Genomic DNA, 22,475 nt, shown 5'->3' on the forward strand with positions numbered 1-22,475 from the left:
ATTCGGCCCCCTTGAACTTTGCGACCTTTTGCCACATTTCAGGCTTAAAACATAAAGATATAAAACTGTATTTTTTTTGTGAAGAATCAACAACAAGTGGGACACAATCATGAAGTGGAACGACATTTATTGGATAATTAAAACTTTTTTAACAAATCAAAAACTGAAAAATTGGGCGTGCAAAATTATTCAGCCCCCTTAAGTTAATACTTTGTAGCGCCACCTTTTGCTGCGATTACAGCTGTAAGTCGCTTGGGGTATGTCTCTATCAGTTTTGCACATCGAGAGACTGACATTTTTTCCCATTCCTCCTTGCAAAACAGCTCGAGCTCAGTGAGGTTGGCTGGAGAGCATTTGTGAACAGCAGTTTTCAGTTCTTTCCACAGATTCTCGATTGGATTCAGGTCTGGACTTTGACTTGGCCATTCTAACACCTGGATATGTTTATTTTTGAACCATTCCATTGTAGATTTTGCTTTATGTTTTGGATCATTGTCTTGTTGGAAGACAAATCTCCGTCCCAGTCTCAGGTCTTTTGCAGACTCCATCAGGTTTTCTTCCAGAATGGTCCTGTATTTGGCTCCATCCATCTTCCCATCAATTTGAACCATCTTCCCTGTCCCTGCTGAAGAAACGCAGGCCCAAACCATGATGCTGCCACCACCATGTTTGACAGTGGGGATGGTGTGTTCAGCTGTGTTGCTTTTACGCCAAACATAACGTTTTGCATTGTTGCCAAAAAGTTCAATTTTGGTTTCATCTGACCAGAGCACCTTCTTCCACATGTTTGGTGTGTCTCACAGGTGGCTTGTGGCAAACTTTAAACAACACTTTTTATGGATATCTTTAAGAAATGGCTTTCTTCTTGCCACTCTTCCATAAAGGCCAGATTTGTGCAATATACGACTGATTGTTGTCCTATGGACAGAGTCTCCCACCTCAGCTGTAGATCTCTGCAGTTCATCCAGAGTGATCATGGGCCTCTTGGCTGCATCTCTGATCAGTCTTCTCCTTGTATGAGCTGAAATTTTAGAGGGACGGCCAGGTCTTGGTAGATTTGCAGTGGTCTGATACTCCTTCCATTTCAATATTATCTCTTGCACAGTGCTCATTGGGATGTTTAAAGCTTGGGAAATCTTTTTGTATCCAAATCCGGCTTTAAACTTCTTCACAACAGTATCTCGGACCTGCCTGGTGTGTTCCTTGTTCTTCATGATGCTCTCTGCGCTTTTGACGGACCTCTGAGACTATCACAGTGCAGGTGCATTTATACGGAGACTTGATTACACACAGGTGGATTGTATTTATCATCATTAGTCATTTAGGTCAACATTGGATCATTCAGAGATCCTCACTGAACTTCTGGAGAGATTTTACTGAAAGTAAAGTCGCAAAGTTCAAGAGGGCCGAATACTTTCGCAAGGCACTGTACAATTTGTGCAAGGTACTGGGGGTGAAATAGCATCTCCATCTTAGGGCTCTTGGCCAGAAAGCCATTCAAACAATCCCACCCAGGTGATTGAAGTCCCACTGAGCCGAGCTCAGAACCATGCGTCATTGGCTGCAGAGGTCGATTGGCCTCCTACCTTTCACGGGGACTGCCGACAATGATAATTCGCATTATTTAAAGTTATATGTGAAAGGTTATGGGTGTTTGGAAGAACGACAGGCGGTTACTGAGCTTAAATTACGACTTCCTTTGAGTGAGATTAACTGGTAATAATGACCGGTCATAAGGAAGTTTAATGATCATTCATCATATGTGTGATGAATACTGACTGGTTTTAACGAGGGTTTAATGATTGGCTATGATTATCTAAATACAGGAATAGTTATAACTGGAACAGCTATGTAAATACAGTTGAAGTCGGAAAAAATACTTGTTTTTCAACGACCACAAATTTCTTCTGAACAAAACTATAGTTTTGGCAAGTCGGTTAGGACATCTACTTTGTGCATGACACAAGTAATTTTTCCAACAATTGCTTACAGACAGATTATTTCACTTATAATTCACTGTATCACAATACCAGTGGGTCAAAAGTTTACATACACTAAGTTGACTGTGCCTTTACACAGCTTGGAAAATTCCAGAAAATGATGTCATGGCTTTAGAAGCTTCTGATAGGCTAATTTACATCATTTGAGTCAATTGGAGGTGCACCTGTGGATGTATTTCAAGGCCTACCTTCAAACTCGGTGCCTCTGCTTGACATCATGGGAAAATCAAAATAAATCAGACAAATTGTAGACCTCCACAAGTCTGGTTAATCCTTGGGAGCAATTTCCAAACGCCTGAAGGTACCACGTTCATTGCGTACAAACAATTGTACGTAAGTATAAACACCATGAGACCACACAGCCCGTCATACCACTCAGGAAAGAGACGCGTTCTGTCTCCTAGAGATGAACATACTTTGGTGCGAAAAGTGCAAATTAATCCCAGAACAACAGCAAAGGACCTAGTAAAGATGCTGGAGGAAACGGGTACAAAAGTATCTATTTCCACAGTAAAACGAGTCTTATATCGACATAACCGGCCGCTCAGCAAGGAAGAAGCCACTGCTCCAAAACCGACATAAAAAAGCCAGACTACAGTTTGCAACTGCACATAGGGACAAAGATCGTACTTTTTGGAGATATGTCCTCTGGTCTGATGAGACAAAAATGGAACTGTTTGGCCATAATGACCATCGTTATGTTTGGAGGAAAAAGGGGGAGGCTTGCAAGCCGAAGAACACCATCCCAATCGTGAAGCACGGGAGTGGCAGCATCATGTTGTGGGGGTGCTTCGCTGCAGGAGGGACTGTTGCACTTCACAAAATAGAAATTATGTGGATATATTGAAGCAACATCTCAAGACATCAGTCAGGAAGTGAAAGCTTGGTTGCAAATGGGTCTTCCAAATGGACAATAATCGCAAGCATACTTCCAAAGTTGTGGAAAATAGCTTAAGGACAACACAGTCAAGGTGTTGGAGTGGCCATCACAAAGCCCTGACCTCAATCCTAAAGAAAATCTGTGGGCAGAACTGAAAAAGCGTGTGCGAGCAAGGAGGCCTACAAACCTGACTCAGTTACAGGAGGAACGGGCCAAAATTCACCCAACTTATTGTGGGAAGCTGTTAAGGGAATTTTTATCAATGATGACTAATTATGTATACATTTCAATCAGGACTGACTAATCAGAATACTATTATGTTACTGTATATGTACTAATCCGAATACTATTATGTTACTGTATATGTACTAATCAGAATACTATTATGTTGCTGTATGTGTATGAGTTTTATTTCTTGATCCCAGTACTGAATATAATGTGTGTGAATGTGGTCAAGAGTTTAGAACAATGACTGTCTGTTCTTTGTTAGAAATGAATTAACTATATCTCCAGACTGACTAGAATGCTTATCTACACAATAAAACCTTGACTCGTAAATTATATTAAATTGGGAGGGAGACGGATGTGGGAAGGCTTGAGATACAGCCTTTGTACTAGAAACGGAGATGGCACGGGTTGGTGTTGGAACTAATGATGTCATTTTCAGTTTATAACCTGTGGTAAACTGTATCGTATTCAGTACTCTCGTGAATAAACTCTGCTGTATGACTTTAAGACTGGGCTCCGTCTATTACTATAGGATAAGGGTCTGACAAATCCTTATGAATTGACAGAGTGTTTAATTTTAATTGGGTATTAAAACATAGAGCAATTTAATTCCTTTAACAGAAGCTTGTGGAAGGCTACCCGAAACATTTGACCCAAGTTAAATAATTTTAAAGTCAATTCTACCAAATACTAATTGAGTGTATGTAAACTTCTGACCAACTGGGAATGTGATGAAATAAATAAAAGCTGAAATAAATCTCTACTATTTTTCTGAAATTTCACATTCGTAAAATAAAGTGGTGATCCTAAGTGACTTAAGGCAGGGAATTTTTACTAGGATTAAATGTCAGGAATTGTGAAAAACTGAGTTTAAATGTAGTTGGCTAAGGTGTATGTAAATTTCCGACTTCAACTGTACGTCCTAATGATTTGTTTTTGCCAGGTTACATAGAAACTGGGAAATGAAACCATGGCGTATTTAAGCTAATTAGTACTTTGTACGGTAACAAACACTACACCGCTAAATTAAACTGCTGAGCCCACGCATGCACACCCAGTCTCTCACTTCTATAAGTGCTCCCAAAAGTACTCTGAAAACACAACCAATTTTAGAGCTTAACTGCCACTTAGAACCAAACAAACAACAACTATGCTAATGGAAACTTGGGATGAAGCTCACCTTGGACACAGCAGTGCACAGACAACCTTGCATCACTCAAGTGTTCCACAAAATGGATTAGGCTGGGTCACTGGTAAGTGGATCCTCAACAGTTGAGTCTGATAATAAAAAGAGGAACTTCTCTGCATCTTGGCTAGGAGTGCTGCTTGAAACATCAGCTCTACTCACAGCTGGTCTACATTGGGGAGCAGAAGTCTATCATCAGCATTGTGCTGACTGCACCTCAGCCACGCTCAAGGTACTAAACGATATCATAACCGCCATCGATAAAAGACAGTACTGTGCAGCCGTCTTCATCGACCTGGCCAAGGCTTGACTCTGTCAATCACCATATTCTTATCGGCAGACTCAGTAGCCTCGGTTTTTCTAATGACTGCCTTGCCTGGTTCACCAACTACTTTGCAGACAGAGTTCAGTGTGTCAAATCGGAGGGCATGTTGTCCGGTCCTCTGGCAGTCTCTATGGGGGTGCCACACGGTTAAATTCTCGGGCCGACTCTTTTCTCTGTATATATCAATGATGTTGCTCTTGCTGTGGGCGATTCCCTGATCAGCCTCTACGCAGACGACACCATTCTGTATACTTCCGGCCCTTCCTTGGACACTGTGCTATCTAACCTCCAAACGAGCTTCAACGCCATACAACACTCCTTCCGTGGCCTCCAGCTGCTCTTAAAAGTTAGTAAAACCAAATGCATGCTTTTCAACCATTCGCTGCCTGCACCCGCACGCCCGACTAGTATCACCACCCTGGATGGTTCCGACCTAGAATATGTGGACATCTATAAGTACCTAGGTGTCTGGCTAGACTGTAAACTCTCCTTCCAGACTCATATCAAACATATCCAATCTAAAAATCAAATCTAGAGTCGGCTTTCTATTCCGCAACAAAGCCTCCTTCACTCACGCCGCCAAACGTACCCTAGTCAAACTGACTATACTACCTATCCTCGACTTTGTCGATGTCATCTACAAAATAGCTTCCAATACTCTACTCAGCAAACCGGTTGCAGTTTATCACAGTGCCATCCGTTTTGTTTCTAAAGCACCTTATACCACCCACCACTGCGACCTGTATGCTCTAGTCGGCTTGGCCCTCGCTACATATTCGTCGCCAGACCCACTGGCTCCAGGTCATCTACAAGTCCATGCTAGGTAAAGCTCCGCCTTATCTCAGTTCACTGGTCACGATGGCAACACCCACCCGTAGAACGCGCTCCAGCAGGTGTATCTCACTGATCATCCCTAAAGCCAACACCTCATTTGGCCACCTTTCGTTCCAGTTCTCTGCTGCCTGTGACTGGAACAAATTGCAAAAATCGCTGAAGTTGGAGACTTTTATCTCCCTCACCAACTTCAAACATCTGCTATCTGAGCAGCTAACCCATCGCTGCAGCTGTACATAGTCTATCGGTAAATAGCCCACCCAATTTACCTACCTCATCCCCATACTGTTTATATTTATTTACTTTTCTGCTCTTTTGCACACCAGTATCTCTACCTGTACATGACCATCTGATCATTTATCACTCCAGTGTTAATCTGCAAAATTGTAATTATTCGCCTACCCCCCCATGCCTTTTGCACACAATGTATATACTCTTTTTTTCTTTTTTTCTACTGTGTTATTGACTTGTTAATTGTTTACTCCATGTGTAACTCTGTGTTGTTGTCTGTTCACACTGCTATGCTTTATCTTGGCCAGGTCGCAGTTGTAAATGAGAACTTGTTCTCAACTAGCCTACCTGGTTAAATAAAGGTGAAATAAAAAATAAAAAAACTTGGTTCAATAGACCTCAACGCTTTCTAATGTACATGCAAATGATCCCCATTGATTAATATAATTATGAGAGGGGTGATGGAGAAAGAAATACAGAGAGAGAGAGAGAGAGAACAAGCAATAGAGAGTGAGAGAGAAGAGTACGTTGACTAAAGGGATTTCAGACGCTTTTTCAATGGAAGACATCCAGTCAAAGTTTATAAATAAACGTAAGGAGCTGCCAGGCAGCCTGGGTACCAGCCAGTCAGAAGTTCTGTGAGGCAGTGGGTGACTCTAGGAGCTGAACAAACCCAAACCATCCCTACCAGGCTGGCAGCCAGCATTCCAGACTAACATACTTTCCTGCACAACAATCCCAATAGATTGGTAAAGATGTATACAACAAATCATATTCCAGGCCAGCGGCTTGATGAGTCCTGCTTTCGGTTTCCTTTCTAATGCCATTTTGAGAGGAGGAGGAGGGAGAGAGAGAGAGAGAGTGTTGGGGAAGAGAGGGAGAGAGAGAAGGAGGGGAAGAGAGAGGATGTGTTCAGAATACCAACAGGAGGACTGGCTGAGCCTCCCAGTGGCAAGGCAGTCTGCTGAGCTGAAGCCTGCTGGAACTGCTCCAGAGCTGCCTGTAGAGGCGTGACTGACTGGGGGAAACAGGGAGGGTTGGAGGTGCTGGATTTGACAGGAGAAGTGCGGCCATTGTCCCAGTGTCTTTACAGAGAGCTCTCTCCGCTACTCTGCCGTAGGTCTGATCCCTCCTAGAAGAGAAAGTAGATTTATGCTGCATGTTGGAGGGAAGGGAGGGGCAGTGGGATAGCAGTGGCTGAGTGGAGTGCTCCTCTGATGGATGGAGACAATCATCCTTCATTACCCCTGCTGGATCATGGCTCCATCTCCATTCCCATGATTTAGTCTCTAGGCCCTCCACTTCCAGTCAGCCTCCATTTCAGTGTCTCAGGTTTGTACATAGACACACAGAGGAGCTTGTGCCTAGTTTTAAACTGTGTGTCCATCTTTCAGTTGGAGAGGGATTCATGTTTTCTTACTCAGACAGGTTAACATGGATATAAAAAGACATGTTCTGGTCTTCAAGGACCAGACCAGACCACTTCTTCGCATCAGGCCCATTTAAAAAGGCACATCACATGCTGTCGTCTGTACAGTGACTGACAGAGGAGCAGAGGAGAGGAGAGATGTGGCGGTGGAGATGAGAAATTGTACATTTTTGCTGCAGATGTTTGGAGGGGAGAGATCTAGGTCCGGTTTGAGCCGACGGGATGTTCTAAAGACACACATAAGGTATTCTCCTTGCGTCTCCCGATCCGCACCGCTCCTGATTGGGTTAATCAGCCTGAGCAGAACGCAGAGATTAATCAAGCGGGAACCAGAAAAGGCGAGGCAATCAGTGTCATCCTAGACAACCAGCCTCTCAGTAATTAACTGACTCTGTCAGGGAATTTCCATTTACTTAAAAGATATTGCTGCTATTATTATTATTATTATTATTATTTCCTGGTCATTAGGAGCAACACTCCAACCATGTATTTACCCTTTTTGTGTCACTCAAGCAAAAAGATTGTAATGTCCCCACAAACAGATACTTTTCTCATATACAGCATTAACAATAGTTTGGGATGTGTAGAATTCATTTACTAAAATCAGCAAATATTGCACATATCAGGAAGTGAGTGACTATCACAACAATGACTCAAAAGGGTGTCATTATGTTTTTTATAAACATCAGGACAACTAGACATCCCCAATCTAGGCTAACACCCAAAGAGGAGCAAGAGACAGACGCCACCTTACAGCAGATGTGGGCAAAGTAAACGTTGCAAAGTAAAATAGGAGACGCAACACATCGAATGCATGTTGATGGCATAGGTATTATTATATTACAGCAGGTGCAGTGTGTGGAAGAGGGAGATCATGCATGAGGCGATTACCCAGGTAATACGAGTGGTGGAGTCAGCAAGGCCTGCATTAGTAGACTCATAAGGTCACAAAACCTTGAGATAATTTGAAGGTCAGGCAGAGAAGCCAAGCACATTTGAATAATGAGGTGAGCATGAAGCCTATAATGCAATCCCACGTTATCGTTTAAATGAAGTTGTTAAACACGACTTCTTGATATGTGTGTAATCATTCAGAGAGGTGACCCATTTCTAAATTTTTATAGAGTGCCCTAAACATTTCCCTTAAATTCTGAAATTCATTGGATCAAAAGGTCAATGGATTTAACATATATCATTGGAAGAGGTGACAGTGCAGGGCCGAAAATAGACGATGATCTTATTAAATCGGGAAAACTATGACGGTGTTTTCTCCTCCAAGGTAATTCTCAACATTTGATGGTGAGAGAGGGAAGCGGCAGGCATACAAATGTCATTTTATCAATCCCTGAGAAATCTCAGCATACAACGCAGCACAGACACAGCGGTCTCGTCAACACATTGCTTACTAAAGCTACAGTGTTAGCAGGTTCCCCCCCTATCGATTCGACCACCGCGGCAGCGACGGTTCATTAGGCCAAGAAATTAAAATGTCAGAAGCCGCGGGGAACGGCAGACGAGGTGCCATTATATCCAGAGAGAACACAGACGTCGCTGTGGACATCAAAAAACATCTAAATGAACTCCCTGCTTTATGAGCCGCAAAGGAAAAACTATATCGCTCATCACATCATCATTGCAAAGCCATTCCAGTTCATTCACAAGACTGCATCTAGCGAGCAGCTGTTTTGTTCTTTAAATTCCCATGGAGATCAGACTATTATTATGATTCATACCACAGTATTGTCGAATACTCATTTCTGATTGGTTAAAAAGGGAATTTTAGAGTTAGCATTAAAACCAGATATATGGGAGAGTTGGAAAAGACATGTGAAGTAGTTCCAACAATAAGCGCTTTTTTTTTGCGTTCTAAAGCACTGCACCATGCAGACAGTACTTGCTACCATGTTACAGAAAGTCAAATCAACAACGACACAAACCGAAATTGGATACATTCTAAACTCAGGTCAAACGAGGAAAAATGTACTTAGCTAACTAGGATTTGTTTGTTTTTGCAGAGACATATTTTTTTGCAGCATCTGATGTCCTAACATGGTGAGTACGGTACATCAATGAGTACGGTTACATGCACAAAATAATGCAAATATTGTGGATAATCAGATTAATGCAAAAGTTCGACCAAAACGTTTACATGCTTTGCAAGAAGAACAATTTCCCAAATAATCATGTTTAACGTTACATGGACACATCTGAAATCACGCTACCTGATGGCACTCTGATGAACGCAGACAATTGCCAATCAAAATAAACGCTCTACCACAGTGACCATGTTATTTTTGTTAAGCAAATCTGTTTGTGAGGTCGGACATATAACATTTGAATGTGGAAACTACTTCTAAGAAGTATACATTCAGTTGTTCCGAACTCACATCCCTCGCGCAAAAGAGGGAGGGTCCCTAGGCTGATAGCACATGCGCAGATCAAATACACCACTGGAACGCAGAATAAGGTCTTTACATGTGCTAATCATTTGAAAGATTCCTCAGAAAACCAGGAGTTTTAGTCGGCGTATGCTTACTTCGAGTTTGACTATATGACTATTGTATAATCTGCCTACTGCCATAAAACAGTTTTAATATCGAATTATTACTGTGCATGTAAATGTCCTCAATGCCGCGGTCATCACGCAAGTGGCACTATGCCGTCAAATCCTCCCACGTTTCTACACTGAACAAAAATATAAATACAAAATGTTGTGTTGGTCTGAGCTGGGAAAAAAATGTAAAAAACAGATATTTTCCATATGCACAAAAAGCTTATTTTGTTATTACTTTGCCTTCCCAGCATTTTGCAGTGTTGCTGATTTTCTGCACACATTTGTTTACATTTCTGTTAGTGAGCATTTCTCCTTTGTCACGATAATCCCTGCTGAACAGTATTTCTGTCTGCAATAAAGCCCTTTTGTTGGGGGTAAACTCATTCTGATTGGCTGGGCCTGGCTCCCCAGTGGGTGGGCCTATGCCCTCCCAGGCCCACCCATGGTTGTGCCCCTGCCCAGTCATGTGAAATTCATAGATTTAGAGCCCAATGAATTTATTTCAATTGACTGATTTCCTTATATGAACTGTAACTCAGTAAAATCTTTGAAATAGTTGCGTTTATATTTTTGTTCAGTACAGTTTGACCAACTGTTTTCAGCAACTGTTATTGTTGAATTCGGTTATATTGGCAGATTTGCTAGCAACAAACGATTTAGCTAGCGTTTAGCCTAGTGTTTCATTAGCAACGTGACCTCTACTGTAATGAACAGTCCTGAGAAGAGAGCAACCTTTCGGTGCCAGGTGAAATCGCGAATCATCAGCTCATTGTTATGGATGTATCCAAATAAATGCCACCGGAAAACAGTTTAATCAAATGCAAATACTGCTATTCTGTTATTAACCTGTTAGAGCTCTAGGGGCGCTATTTCATTTTTGGATAAAAAACGTTCCCGTTTTAAGCGCGATATTTTGTCACGAAAAGATGCTCGACTATGCATATTCTTGACAGTTTTGGAAAGAAAACACTCTGAAGTTTCAGAATCTGCAAAGATTTTGTCTGTAAGTGCCCCAGAACTCATTCTACAGGCGAAACCAAGATGATGCATCACCCAGGAATTAGCAGAATTTCTGAAGCTCTGTTTTCCATTCTCTCCTTATATGGCTGTGATTGCGCAACGAATGAGCCTACACTTTCTGTCGTTCGCCCAAGGTCTTAGCAGCATTGTGACGTATTTGTAGGCATATCATTGGAAGATTGACCATAAGAGACTACATTTTCCAAGTGTCCGCCTGGTGTCCTGCGTCGAATTCGGTGCGCAATTGCCAGCTGCTTCTACTTTACCATTTGATTCAGGGGAGAAAGCATGTGTCCAAGAACGATGTATCAATGAAGAGATATGTGAAAAACACCTTGATGATTGATTCTAAACAACGTTTGCCATGTTTTCAGTCGATATTATGGAGTTAATTTGGAAAAAAGTTGCGTTTTGAGGACTTAATTTTCGGATTTTTTTTGGTAGCCAAATGTGATGTATAAAACGGAGCTATTTCTAATACACAAGGAATCTTTTTGGAAAAACTGAGCATCTGCTATCTAACTGAGAGTATCCTCATTGAAAACATCAGAAGTTCTTCAAAGGTAAATTATTTTATTTGAAGGCTTTTATGTTTTTGTTAATGTTGCGTGCTGGATGCTAACGCTAATGCTAACGCTAAATGCTAACGCGAAATGCTAACGCTAGCTAGCTACTTTTACACAAATGATTGTTTTCCTATGGTTGAGAAGCATATTTTGAAAATCTGAGATGACAGTGTTGTTTACAAAAGGCTAAGCTTGAGAGATGGCATATTTATTTCATTTCATTTGCGATTTTCATAAATAGTTAACGTTGTGTTATGCTAATGAGCTTGCTGATAGATTTACACAATCCTGGATACAGGGGTTTTTTCATAGCTAAACGTGACGCAGAAAACGGAGCGATTTGTCCTAAACAAATAATCTTTCAGGAAAAACTGAACATTTGCTATCTGAGAGTCTCCTCATTGAAAACATCTGAAGTTCTTCAAAGGTAAATTATTTTATTTGAATGCTTTTCTGTTTTTTTGTGTAAATGTTGCCAGCTGAATGCTAATGCTAAATGCTACGTTAGCCATCAATACTGTTACACAAATGCTTGTTTTGCAATGGTTGAGAAGCATATTTTGAAAATCTGAGATGACAGTGTTGTTAACAAAAGGCTAAGCTTGAGAGCTAGCATATTTATTTCATTTCATTTGCGATTTTCATGAATAGTTAACGTTGCGTTATGGTAATGAGCTTGAGTCTGTATTCACGATCCCGGATCCGGGATGGGGAGATCAGAAAGGTTAAGGCTGCACTGTTTGACGTGCCTGTGCTAGCTATAGTTGCCTAGCTAGCAAGCAAGGGATAAGAACGTTGCCAGCTATCATGGCAACCGAAAAAACTAACGACTGGGTCACGTCTCTGGCAACCAGGTTTGTTGGGATGATAAAAGTTGAATGTACTTATCAAAACATGTAATTTCTATACCAGTAAATGTGTGCTTCAGTATTATTTTGTATAAACGGGGGAAACGCCTCCGCTCTGCCCACTACCTTGGAAAAATTAACTCCCAAGGTAATGTACAGAACGTTGGCATTTAGCCCTTACTAAAATTATATGTAATCTAGGATGGATTTATGTACAGTGCCTTGCGAAAGTATTCGGCCCCCTTGAACTTTACGACCTTTAGCCACATTTCAGGCTTCAAACATAAAGATATAAAACTGTATTTTTTTTTGAAGAATCAATAACAAGTGGGACACAATCATGAAGTGGAACGACATTTATTGGATATTTCAAACTTTTTTAACAAATCAAAAACTGAAAAATTGGGTGTGCAAAAATATTCAGCCCCCTTAAATTAATACTTTGTAGCACCACCTTTTGCTGCGATTACAGCTGTAAATCGCTTGGGGTATGTCTCTATCAGTTTTGCACATCGAGAGACTGACATTTTTTCCCATTCCTCCTTGCAAAACAGCTCGAGCTCAGTGAGGTTGGATGGAGAGCATTTGTGAACAGCAGTTTTCAGTTCTTTCCACAGATTCTCGATTGGATTCAGGTCTGGACTTTGACTTGGCCATTCTAACACCTGGATATGTTTATTTTTGAACCATTCCATTGTAGATTTTGCTTTATGTTTTGGATCATTGTCTTGTTGGAAGACAAATATCCGTCCCAGTCTCAGGTCTTTTGCAGACTCCATCAGGTTTTCTTCCAGAATGGTCCTGTATTTGGCTCCATCCATCTTCCCATCAATTTTAACCATCTTCTCTGTCCCTGCTGAAGAAAAGCAGGCCCAAACCATGATGCTGCCACCACCATGTTTGACAGTGGGGATGGTGTGTTCAGCTGTGTTGCTTTTACGCCGAACATAACGTTTTGCATTGTTGCCAAAAAGTTCCATTTTGGTTTCATCTGACCAGAGCACCTTCTTCCACATGTTTGGTGTGTCTCCCAGGTGGCTTGTGGCAAACTTTAAACGACACTTTTTATGGATATCTTTAAGAAATGGCTTTCTTCTTGCCACTCTTCCATAAAGGCCAGATTTGTGCAATATATGACTGATTGTTGTCCTATGGATAGAGTCTCCCACCTCAGCTGTAGATCTCTGCAGTTCATCCAGAGTGATCATGGGCCTCTTGGCTGCATCTCTGATCAGTCTTCTCCTTGTATGAGCTGAAAGTTTAGAGGGACGGCCAGGTCTTGGTAGATTTGCAGTGGTCTGATACTCCTTCCATTTCAATATTATCGCTTGCACAGTGCTCCTTGGGATGTTTAAAGCTTGGGAAATCTTTTTGTATCCAAATCCGGCTTTAAACTTCTTCACAACAGTATCTCGGACCTGCCTGGTGTGTTCCTTGTTCTTCATGATGCTCTCTGCGCTTTTAACGGACCTCTGAGACTATCACAGTGCAGGTGCATTTATACGGAGACTTGATTACACACAGGTGGATTGTATTTATCATCATTAGTCATTTAGGTCAACATTGGATCATTCAGAGATCCTCACTGAACTTCTGGAGAGAGTTTGCTGCACTGAAAGTAAAGGGGCTGAATCATTTTGCACACCCAATTTTTCAGTTTTTGATTTGTTAAAAAAGTTTGAAATATCCAATAAATGTCGTTCCACTTCATGATTGTGTCCCACTGGTTGTTGATTCTTCACAAAAAAATATAGTTTTATATCTTTATGTTTGAAGCCTGAAATGTGGCAAAAGGTCGCAAAGTTCAAGGGGGCCGAATACTTTCGCAAGGCACTGTATATCGCACGTCACATTTTTCTCCTGATAGATTTGAGGCCAAGATAAAATACCTTCTAACACAAATGTGAAAAAAAGTTCAAACATAGGGGAAATGCACGAGGTGCTGATGAGTGAGGAAGAGAGCAAGAGCAAAGAAAAGAGAGAGAGGGTGTATTTCATTGTCCTGTGATGAATAAAGAAACATTGAACAGGTGTCCCTGAGACCAAAAGAGAGCGAGAGTGGGGAGGCAGAGCTGATGACAAAGCTGGTGACAGACTACACCCACATGTCAGCATGTCACAAAGACAGAGGGTATCTGTGGATGGCACCTGGTGCTACCGTGCCCTGTGTCCGGCTGTCTCAGACTGATGGCCTGACTCGTTCACAGTGGAAACTTGGCAGTGTATATTAAATCGGCGGGGTGGAGATAATGGCCATGTCGTGTTCCACTCTCCTATGCATCAGGTGACGGGGGCTTGGCTGAGATTCAACTCAACTGTCTGTTCCCACTCACGCCCTGAGTCTTCAGATGATTGACTGGCCATCCAAATGGATCAAGAAGACGTAGGCTACCTAACCCCCACCCCCCCACACACACACACACACACACACACACGGCTCGACTTACTCTTCTATTCAGGACAGTGGCCCCATGCTGTAATGGTGCTAGCAGCACAGCAGAATGCTGAGAAGGCAAAGTAATAACAAATCAGGCAGCAGGAACATAAATATTATTTATCTTCCTCCCAAAAATGAATACAAAGAAACAATCCCACCAGCTCCAGATACTGTCAAACCTCGGGACAAATTGTTGGTTATGCAGTACATGAAAATGAAATGAATAACAGTGTGGTGCCGGGAGAAGGAAGGGAGGTGGAGATATACGGGCCAACCCATGTACCCACCCCTCTCTGCATTGGAATTCCTTGCACATCCCTTGGCGCTTACTCATGCCCCCTCAGACAATCCGCCGTTCCCCTCTCCATGTTTTATGGATGGGCTTTCCTCCCGGCACGCCGATTAAGGGACAATCAAATCCTAGGCCGCCTCCCGGCCCACGGATCCCCGTCTCTGGAGGAACGTCTGGATATAGGCTCCATTAAAATTTCTGTATCCTGTCAGAGCGGGGACACCGACTCCTCCCCCGACCACGGACACAGAGGCCTGGGTGAAATTAAACCTACACTCACAAGAGAGATACTAATACTTCATGGATATGGGGTGGATTGGTATAGGTCTGGATGGATATGGTAGGTAGAGGTATGGGGTTCCACCTATAGGAGAAAATAGCCTATTCCTTCTCATGCAGCAATTCAATGAGACCCAGTGTGCTATGTTCATATTCAGAGGGCGTGTACACATGCAGTGTGAGTGAATATAATGAATAGCCTCTGTAAACAGTCTAATGAGTGTGAAGCTACATGTTTACGCTGTCAATGAGCAGCGGATTAGCGTGATGGAAATAACACACCGCAAGATCAACTGGTCTCAATCAGTGTGTGTGGGGGAGGGGGGGGCGCGCATGTTCCTGCACACAATGACACGTGCACATCTGTACAGAAGCATACACACCTGCAGGAACATAGCGGAACACGTACCGACAAAGACAAATATCCCAGACACTGATTGAACAGAGCATCTCCTCCTACCAAGCTTCTAATCCAATCATGTCTCGTGGCCTGCGGTCAGTGGGAGCTACACAGGCTAGCTGAGAGAAAATGAGCAGGGACTCAGTGGTGCTCCCCACCCCACTGGGCTCAGTCCATGAGAGAGAGACAAAAAGAAGAATAGGTGGAGGGAGATGAGAGAAAAGATGGAGAGCGACAAAGTATATATAGAAAGCGGAGAAGATGATGAGAGTGAGTAAAAAAGGTAGAAGTGGCTAGCTAGAGGATAGCTAGTGGAATCAACTACGGAAAACTTTTCCGACGGTAAAGAACTGAACAGTATGACAACCAAACAAAAGACAACATATGTTCTGCCGTCTTTCTCATTTCCTTCTCCCTCAGTCTTCTCCTCTCCCTCAGTCTCCCCCTGCTCAAATCACAATTGTCTGTGACAGGCATACAAAGGCAGACGTTTGTGGGGGGAAAATATGAAAGCAGTGCTGACTTATCTTCTCTGCAAGACCCTCATTAGTCTCGGAGTGGCTATGGACTCATTTTCTCTATTGTAGTCCTGCCACTTATGAGTGTGTGCTGTCGATCTCCTGGATGAGGGGAGTAATTATGAGGTAGAGTCATTCTGAGACTAAGAGACGGGAGTCAGAGAGAGGTGGTGCAGGTATTGGCTGTGTCACTCAACAGCTCTCGTAAAGGATACCTGGTGTTTACAGCACGACCAAGAGGCTCAGAAAAAAAAACTGACACTCAAAAGGGCAACCTGTAAAGCACGAGGGCAGGGCTAGTTTAGTTTTAGGATGGAGCAGGATTTGAGGTCTCGTGTCAGGTTTCAATGGGGGGAGTACGGTACCTCAGGTTCCCCGGGCTTAGAAAGGTAGATGGCACTCCTGTGGCAGGCATCGTCCAGACACACTGGGAGAAGGTGGTCCTGGAACCCATCTCCATCTGGAAGAAAGAGAAAGACATGAATAAAAAAACAAGGAGCAACAAAAAAGCAGGATGATGGGAAAACTGAAATGAACAGAGACAGAACAGCGGAGGTAAGAGTACAAACATTAAATCAGAGCACCGAGGAAAGAAAGAGAGAGAGAGAGAGATGGCAGGTGGGGAGAGAGTGAGTGAGGTAAAAGGTGAACAAGAGAGACTAATACAGTAGTTTCACAATCGGAGCGAGCTTGTCGGTCTTTATTCTGTGTTATCATCCACTGATGTTTACTGTCAGACCAGTAGGATGGCACTGGCTCCCATTGATGAACCACATTACTATTCAGATAGAGAGATAGGAGGAGAGAGAGCGAGCGAGAGATAGGAGGAGAGAGAGCGAGCGAGAGATAGGAGGAGAGAGAGCGAGCGAGAGATAGGAGAGAGAGCGAGCGAGAGATAGGAGAGAGAGCGAGCGAGAGATAGGAGGAGAGAGAGCGAGCGAGAGATAGGAGGAGAGGGAGAGATAGAGGAGAGGGAGAGAGATAGGAGGAGAGGGAGAGCGAGAGATAGGAGGAGAGGGAGAGCGAGCGATAGGAGGAGAGAGATATAGGAGGAGAGAGCGAGAGAGATATGAGGAGAGAGAGAGATAGGAGGAGAGAGAGTGAGAGAGATAGGAGGAGGAGAGAGAGAGAGAGATATAGGAGGAGGAAAGAGAGAGATAGGAGGAGAGAGGGAGAGAGGAGGAGAGCGAGAGAGAGATAGGAGGAGAGGGAGAGCGAGAGATAGGAGGAGAGGGAGAGCGAGAGATAGGAGGAGAGGGAGAGCGAGAGATAGAAGGAGAGGGAGAGCGAGAGATAGGAGGAGAGAGATATAGGAGGAGAGAGCGAGAGAGAGAAGGAGAGAGATAGGAGGAGAGAGAGCGATATAGGAGGAGAGAGATATAGGAGGAGAGAGATATAGGAGGAGAGAGAGAGGAGGAGAGAGCGAGAGAGAGAAGGAGAGAGATAGGAGGAGAGAGAGCGATATAGGAGGAGAGAGATATAGGAGGAGAGAGATATAGGAGGAGAGAGAGAGAGATATAGGAGGAGGAGAGAGAGATAGAGAGAGAGATATAGGAGGAGGAGAGAGAGAGAGAGATATAGGAGGAGGAGAGAGAGAGAGAGATATAGGAGGAGGAGAGAGAGAGAGATATAGGAGGAGGAGAGAGGGAGAGAGGAGGAGAGAGGGAGAGAGGAGGAGAGAGGGAGAGAGGAGGAGAGAGGGAGAGAGGAGGAGAGCGGGAGAGAGGAGGAGAGCGAGAGAGAGGAGGAGAGAGCGAGAGAGGAGGAGAGAGAGCGATATAGGAGGAGGAGAGAGAGATATAGGAGGAGGAGAGAGAGATATAGGAGGAGAGAGAGAGAGAGAGATATAGGAGGAGAGAGAGAGAGAGATATAGGAGGAGGAGAGAGAGAGATATAGGAGGAGGAGAGAGAGAGAGATATATAGGAGGAGGAGAGAGAGAGAGATATATAGGAGGAGAGAGAGAGATATAGGAGGAGAGAGAGCGATATAGGAGGAGGAGAGAGAGATATAGGAGGAGGAGAGAGAGATATAGGAGGAGGAGAGAGAGAGAGAGATAGGAGGAGAGAGAGCGATATAGGAGGAGAGAGAGCGATATAGGAGGAGGAGAGAGAGATATAGGAGGAGGAGAGAGAGATATAGGAGGAGAGAGAGAGAGAGAGATATAGGAGGAGAGAGAGAGAGAGATATAGGAGGAGGAGAGAGAGAGATATAGGAGGAGGAGAGAGAGAGATATAGGAGGAGAGAGAGAGATATAGGAGGAGGAGAGAGAGAGAGATATAGGAGGAGGAGAGAGAGAGAGATATATAGGAGGAGGAGAGAGAGAGAGATATATAGGAGGAGGAGAGAGAGAGATATAGGAGGAGGAGGAGAGAGAGAGATATAGGAGGAGGAGAGAGAGAGAGATATAGGAGGAGGAGAGAGAGAGAGAGAGATATAGGAGGAGGAGAGAGAGAGAGATATAGGAGGAGGAGAGAGAGAGAGATAGGAGGAGGAGAGAGAGAGAGATATAGGAGGAGGAGAGAGAGAGGGGCGGCAGGGTAGCCTAGTGGTTAGAGCGTTGGACTAGTAACCGGAAGGTTGTGAGTTCAAACCCCCGAGCTGACAAGGTACAAATCTGTCGTTCTGCCCCTGAACAGGCAGTTAACCCACTGTTCCCAGGCCGTCATTGAAAATAATAATTTGTTCTTAACTGACTTGCCTAGTTAAATAAAGGTAAAAAAAAAAGAATAAAAAAAAAAAAGAGAGAGATATATAGGAGGAGGAGAGAGAGAGAGATATAGGAGGAGGAGGAGAGAGAGAGATATAGGAGGAGGAGAGAGAGATATATAGGAGGAGGAGAGAGAGAGAGATATAGGAGGAGGAGAGAGAGAGAGAGATATAGGAGGAGGAGAGAGAGAGATATAGGAGGAGGAGAGAGAGAGATATAGGAGGAGGAGAGAGAGAGAGAGATAGGAGGAGGAGAGAGAGAGAGATATAGGAGGAGGAGAGAGAGAGAGATATAGGAGGAGGAGAGAGAGATATAGGAAGAGGAGAGAGAGATATAGGAGGAGAGAGAGAGAGAGCAGTGCCTGGTGAAGCTATGATGCCGGGTGACACCCCCATTGGCATTCATAGGATACGACACAGGACCAATAACAATGCAAATCAGAGGCCGGGCCTGCAGAGAAACCCAGAGATTACACACTCTCCACTCATCCACACCTCCTGTATCCCCCTGGCCCAGGGAACCAGCCTGCAGCCAGACACATTACAACCCCCAAGTCTGTAATCTTATCTGGACCCTGCCATGCAACCAGACCTGGGTAGGCTCTCTCTGTGTCTGTGTCAATGTGAAAAGTTGTATTTGTGTGTGTGTGCCGGTGCGCGCCGATTAAAGAGAAAACTATGTATGAGGTGTTGTCCTTGACGACGACCATTAAGGATTTCAGACTTTCTTACCACGACACTGATCCCAATCCAAAAGCCAAGAACAACGTGTCACTATTTTGCCTCTACAACACTGCTCTCAAAAAGAGACAGAGAAGATGAAGTGTACCACGAGAACATCAGAGAAATATCACACCAGAAGAGACGAAAAAAACTAAAAAAACAATGCCTGGGAGAGAGGCAGAAAAAAATAAAACATATCAAGGGATGCATCACAAATACCCCATACATATTCAAAAAGCCTTCCCTGAGAAGACTCTCGGCACACGGACCACTGTAGTTCTACCACCGAGCTGTCACTGTTAAGACACTAATGGAGGAGAGGAAATCCTCCGGGTAGCGTTCAGGTTTTTTTTTTTTTAAACGTCACCTCAGATGTACTCTAGTACATGAGCTACTTCAGCTCGGAGAGAGAGAGAAAAAGAACACAAATCATCATGTCATCAACGTAGTTGCTCTAACTGCATTAGCAGTCAACTCTTCCCGTGGTCCTTAGCTGTGCAGTCTCCATCAATGAATTATGTATTGGGCGCTGTCGCTTTGAGAAATGCAATTACAGCTACGATAAGGCAGATGGGAATGTTTTGTCTGGCGTATGTTGTGCATGCATTAAGACTACGGTGGCGTGGCTACAGTGTGACGGAAGTGTTGCGCCAGCGGATGGTGCCGTTAACCTGCGGCTTAGTTCCAACAGACATTCTAACCGAGTCCTTCTGATGCACGTGTCAAACTCACCCCACGGAATGCCGAGTGTGTCTGCGGGTTTACGCTTCACCCTTGTACTCGATTGGTGAATTAAGGTCACTAATTAGCAAGGAACTCCCCTCACATGGTTGTCTAGGTCTTAACTAAGAGAGGGAGGGGGGGGGGGGGGGGGGGGGGGGGGGGGGGGGGGGGGGGACGGGAGGGGACTCCTGTCTAATGAGTCTTTGGAAGAAAGGCTCATCCTAGAATTGGTAATACTGAAAAACCACACAATGAATGTGTATACATGTGGAACTAAAATGGAAACAGCCCAACATTATATTACCTTTATCACTATTTGAAAGCTCATAGATTCATGTTATGGATTAATTGTTGATGATACAGTGAGTGTGTGTGTTGGAGAAGAGGTTTAGAGGGAGGGTCACTCCTGTATCCGCCATCTATCACTGAGGTGTAGGCGAAAATTGAAAGCTTGGAGTGTGATCAAAATAATTCCCACTCCGATATCAAGCAGACGCGTCACGCTGCTTGCTTTCCTATCTCCCTCTCTCTAGTCCTCCCTCTCCCAGCTCCATCTCCCTCTCCCAGCTCCATCTCCCTCTCCCAGCTCCCTCTCTCTAGTCCTCCCTCTCCCAGCTCCCTCTCTCTAGTCCTCCCTCTCCCAGCTCCCTCTCTCTAGTCCTCCCTCTCCCAGCTCCCTCTCTCTAGTCCTCCCTCTCCCAGCTCCCTCTCTCTAGTCCTCCCTCTCCCAGCTCCCTCTCTCTAGTCCTCCCTCTCCCAGCTCCCTCTCTCTAGTCCTCCCTCTCCCAGCTCCCTCTCTCTCTCTCTAGTCCTCCCTCTCCCAGCTCCCTCTCTCTCTCTAGTCCTCCCTCTCTCAGCTCCCTCTCTCTCTCTCTCCCTCTCTAGTCCTCCCTCTCCCAGCTCCCTCTCTCTCTAGTCCTCCCTCTCCCAGCTCCCTCTCTCTCTCTAGTCCTCCCTCTCCCAGCTCCATCTCTCTCTAGTCCTCCCTCTCCCAGCTCCATCTCTCTCTAGTCCTCCCTCTCCCAGCTCCCTCTCTCTCTCTCTCTCTCTAGTCCTCCCTCTCCCAGCTCCATCTCTCTCTCTCTCTCTAGTCCTCCCTCTCCCAGCTCCATCTCCCTCTCTCTCTCTAGTCCTCCCTCTCCCAGCTCCATCTTCCTCTCTCTCTCTAGTCCTCCCTCTCCCAGCTCCATCTCCCTCTCTCTAGTCCTCCCTCTCCCATATCCCTCTCTCTAGTCCTCCCTCTCCCAGCTCCATCTCTCTCTAGTCCTCCCTCTCCCAGCTCCCTCTCTCTAGTCCTCCCTCTCCCATATCCCTCTCTCTAGTCCTCCCTCTCCCAGCTCCCTCTCTCTCTAGTCCTCCCTCTCCCAGCTCCCTCTCTCTAGTCCTCCCTCTCCCAGCTCCATCTTCCTCTCTCTCTCTAGTCCTCCCTCTCCCAGCTCCATCTCCCTCTCTCTAGTCCTCCCTCTCCCATATCCCTCTCTCTAGTCCTCCCTCTCCCAGCTCCCTCTCTCTCTAGTCCTCCCTCTCCCAGCTCCCTCTCTCTAGTCCTCCCTCTCCCAGCTCCCTCTCTCTAGTCCTCCCTCTCCCAGCTCCCTCTCTCTCTAGTCCTCCCTCTCCCAGCTCCCTCTCTCTCTAGTCCTCCCTCTCCCAGCTCTATCTGCACACTTCCAGCTTTTCTGTGCCCTTTTTTCCTTTTTATTTCTCACACATTGAAATCATTTGAGTCTTTGAAGCACCCAGTCTCCTCTTTCATTCCTCTCCCAGAGGTCATATCTCCCCCCATCTCCAAAAAACAGGTGCTCTGAATCCAATATATATATTTTTAATTAGGTGCTGATATTCAAATCAGCACCAAAGGCTCTCAGGGAACAAAAGTGAAATCAAGGATAACGTGCTTTGAAGATCACGCTCAATTAAGCTCTTTAAACTCGTTGCAGGCGTGTGCTGGCCTTTTCTCCCGGTGCTCATGCCTACCTGGCTTGATGTGGTGACAGGGGCCACGTTAGCATCATAATGCCCTTGGTGACTGGTGGAGGGCCTATCAAGAAGCGGCTGCTACAATTGAGCATATTTCTCCCAGCACTGTGTTTGGGTGAGGGTGTATGTGTCTGTCGGTTTTGGATATTCCATCCCCTCCCTAGGTCCTGCCATATCAAAGACAATCTCTTCTAAAGCAGGCCAGAGCGCCACATTGTGCTCCATCGATCTAGTAGTCAGTCAGCAGCAACCTCACCACTGAGTCGTTACTTTACTGGCAGAGATTAACAAATGTATGCGTGTGCGTGTGCGTGTGTG

At 44.6% G+C, this 22,475-nt stretch overlaps 1 protein-coding gene across 2 annotated transcripts in view; it reads right to left on the reverse strand.

Moving 5' to 3' along the window:
- LOC110526271 (T-cell immunomodulatory protein) overlaps positions 1–22,475 on the reverse strand; it is a 112,526-nt gene that overhangs the window by 62,300 nt on the left and 27,751 nt on the right. For both annotated transcript variants that reach the window (XM_036980625.1, XM_021607083.2), the window contains one exon: positions 16,393–16,487. In XM_036980625.1, the coding sequence (XP_036836520.1) occupies positions 16,393–16,487 (95 nt within the window). The remainder of the gene's footprint in view (positions 1–16,392; positions 16,488–22,475) is intronic.

This window comes from Oncorhynchus mykiss, chromosome 6 (genome assembly GCF_013265735.2).
Source record: "Oncorhynchus mykiss isolate Arlee chromosome 6, USDA_OmykA_1.1, whole genome shotgun sequence".
NCBI classification, from domain to species: Eukaryota; Metazoa; Chordata; class Actinopteri; order Salmoniformes; family Salmonidae; genus Oncorhynchus; species Oncorhynchus mykiss.